General features: G+C 40.0%; 1 protein-coding gene across 1 annotated transcript; it reads right to left on the bottom strand.

Annotated features, from left to right (window-relative positions):
• Positions 1–2,524: 2,524 nt before the first annotated feature.
• Positions 2,525–2,960, bottom strand: LOC121432288 (60S ribosomal protein L29-like; the record flags this gene model as incomplete). The annotated part of the gene is made up of 1 exon (XM_041630152.1): positions 2,525–2,960. A coding segment is annotated over exon 1 (435 nt), but the record flags the coding sequence as incomplete, so codon positions are not given.
• Between the last annotated feature and the right edge of the window lie 238 nt (positions 2,961–3,198).

Here is a 3,198-nt window from a genome sequence, read left to right as displayed (position 1 = left end):
ACCTCTCTCTCTCTCTCTCTCTCTCTCTCTCTTTCTCCCCTTCTCCCTCTCTCTACCATTTACTTTCATATAAATATGGAAACTATCAAACTGTTCCTATTGTCATGCCTTTGCTCTGTCATCATGGACTCTAATCTTCTGAAATCATACACTCAAATTAAACACTTTCTATTGTCAGTTATCTTGGTCATGATCTCTTATCATAGCAATAGAAATGCAACAAAGACAGTTAATATGTATTTAATGTTGAGTAAAGAATTACTGATAATAATCACTGATAATAAACTCCCAAATCTCATTTTTCTATAGAGGGTTTCTTTGTGTAACAGCTCTGGCTATCGTGGAACTTGCTTTGTAGACCAGGCTGGTCTCAAACTCACAGAGAGTCACCTGCCTCTGCCTCCCAATTGCTAGGATTAAAGGCATATGACACCACCCTGACATTATAAAAATCCATTTTAAGATCATAAGAATATTTCAGAAGATGGAAATATCTCCTGTGCTCATGTATTGGTAGTATTAACATGGTATAAATGGCCATCTTACCAAAAGCAATCTACATATTCAAAGCAATTCCCATCAAAATTTCAACAGAATTTTTTTATACACCTTGAAAGAACAATATTCAACTTCAAATGGAAAAACAAATAACCCATGATACTTAAAACAATCCTTTACCTAAAATAAAAGAACTGCCAGAAATATCACCATCCTTGATCCCAAGCTCTACTCCAGGACTATAGTAATAAAAATAATTTGGTATTGGCATAGGAACAGACACATTGAATCAAAGAGTTGAATCAAAGACCCATATATAAATCCACATACATATGGACACTTGATTTTTGACAAAAAATTCAAAACTATATGATGGGAAAAAGAAAGAATTCTCAAGAAATCAATATTGGCATAACTGGATATTGACATGTAGAAAATGCAAAGAGATTCATATATATCACCCTGAACAACTTTCAAGTTCAAATGGATTGAAAACCTCAACATAAATCCAGTTATACCCAAACTTATAGAACAGAAAGTCGTGAATAGTTTTGAAAACACTGGCATTTCCTGAATACAGCACCAATAGCACAGACATTACACTGGCAATTAATAAATGGAGTTTCATGACACTGAGAAGCTTCTATAGGGCAAGAGACACTGTCAATAGGATACAATGGTAGCCTAGGTAATGGGAAAAGATCTTTACCGAACCCATCTCCAGCAGAGGGCTGATCTTGAAAATATATAATGGACTCAAGAGACTAGACATCAAGTACTCAAATAGTACAATTTTAAAAAAATGGGGTACAAATCTGAACAGAATTCTAAACAGAATAATCTCAAATAGCAGAGAAACACTTAAAGAAATGTTTAACATCTTTAACCATCAGGCAAATGAAAATCAAAATGACTCTGAGATTCCATGTTACACCTGTCAGAATGGATAACACCAAAAATACTAATAACAATTTATGCTGATGAATATGTGGAGCAAGAGGAACACTCCTCCATTGTTGGTGTGAGTGCAAACTTGTACAGCCACTTTGGGTATCAATATGGCAGCTCCTTGGAAAATTGGGAATCAAGTTATTTAAAGATCAAAGTGATACCATTCTGAGAAAGACATTGTATTTTCTCACTCATAAGTGGGTATTAGCTGTAAAGTAAGGGATAACATTGCTACAGTCCACAGACTCAAAGAGGCTAGGTAACAAGGAGGACCCAAGGGGTAGGGGAGGACACATGGATTTCCCTGGGAAGAAGAAATAGTAGAGATATCCTAGGTGGAGTGTGTTCACATAAAGATGGGAATTGGATGGAGTGGGAGAGTACTCCAGGAGATGGCCGGAAATGTGCCTTTTGCAGTCAGGTAGAAACTTGATGCAATGGAACTCCCACAAATCTACAAGAATGACACCAGTTAAGACACCCAGGAACAGTAGATATGTAGCTTAAAATGACTATCTCCTGTGACCAGATTGATGATTATCCAAATTCTCATCCAGTAACTCATTGAAACAGATGCACAGCCCCACATTCAAACATTAGGTCTAGTTTGGGTACTCCTCCTGAATAGAAGGAGAAAAGCTTGTAGGAGCCAGAGGGGTCAACAAGATCACAAGAAAACCCAAAGCAATGACTAACCTGATTGATTGGAATTCACACAGTTTGAACCAACAACCAGAGAAACTAAGCCTCTCTATATATGAGATAGTTATGTAGCTTGGCCTACTTCTGGGACTTCTAACAATGAGAACAGGCACTGTTCATATGATTTGAGTGGCTCTTGGGAAGCTATTTCTCATAATGGATTACCTTTCCAAGCCTGAATACAAGAGGAGGTGCTTAGTATAACTGCAACTAGATACGCCATGCTTTCTTTATTTTTTTTTTTAACAGAACTTGCCTCAAGTTTATTTGTAAAAACAGCATAAGGTCCTGAACATCTGCAAATACTGTGTAGGTGTTCACACCAGTCCATCTGTCTTCACACTGGCAGACTGCGACCTTTTTTATGGGCCTTCACAGGGGCCTGGGCACCTTTGGGAGCCTGAGCTGCAGCTGAGGCCTCTGCCTTGGCTTGAACCTTGGGCTTTGTTTTTTGGAGCCTACGACCCCTGGCCATGTAGCTTCTAATCTTCTTCCCAAGCTTGGGGTGAGCAATTAAAGCCAGACGGGTGAGTTTGTGGGTGGGGCCCTTTGGCACCTTGGGCTTCACCACCTGGGGCTTCACCAGGGCCTTGATGGCCTCCGCACGTGCGCTCATGGCCTTTGCATTATTTGCCTGCATCTTCTTCAGGCCTTTCTTGTTGTGCTTCTTGGCAAAGCGCATGTTCCTCAGGAACTTGGGGTCAACCCCCTTGAGAGATTTGTATCTTTGTGACCAGGGTTTCTTGATGCCGTTTCTGTGCCATTTCCGGGACTGGTTGTGTGTGGTGTGGTTCTTGGACTTGGCCATGGCTGGACGGTAATCGGTGGCTCCCGAAGCGCCTGCGACCGGAAGAGCCGCCATGCTTTCTTGATACTCATAAGAAACCTGTCCCTTTATGAACAGAAATAGAGAAGGGGTGAGTTGGGGAAGGAAAGAGAGGGGAGAAGAAATTGGGGGAGGTAAAGAGGAAGGGAAAACATCCATCAAGATGTAAGATAAATAAATAAAGTTAATTTTAAAAAAGACACAATGTAAAATACCTGACA

Source organism: Microtus oregoni, unplaced genomic scaffold (assembly GCF_018167655.1).
Source record: "Microtus oregoni isolate MIOR12 unplaced genomic scaffold, Mior012 000034F_ref0000314, whole genome shotgun sequence".
Taxonomy (NCBI): domain Eukaryota; kingdom Metazoa; phylum Chordata; class Mammalia; order Rodentia; family Cricetidae; genus Microtus; species Microtus oregoni.
Note: the sequence above shows the minus strand (reverse complement) of the source record. Positions and strands in the feature narration are given on the sequence as shown.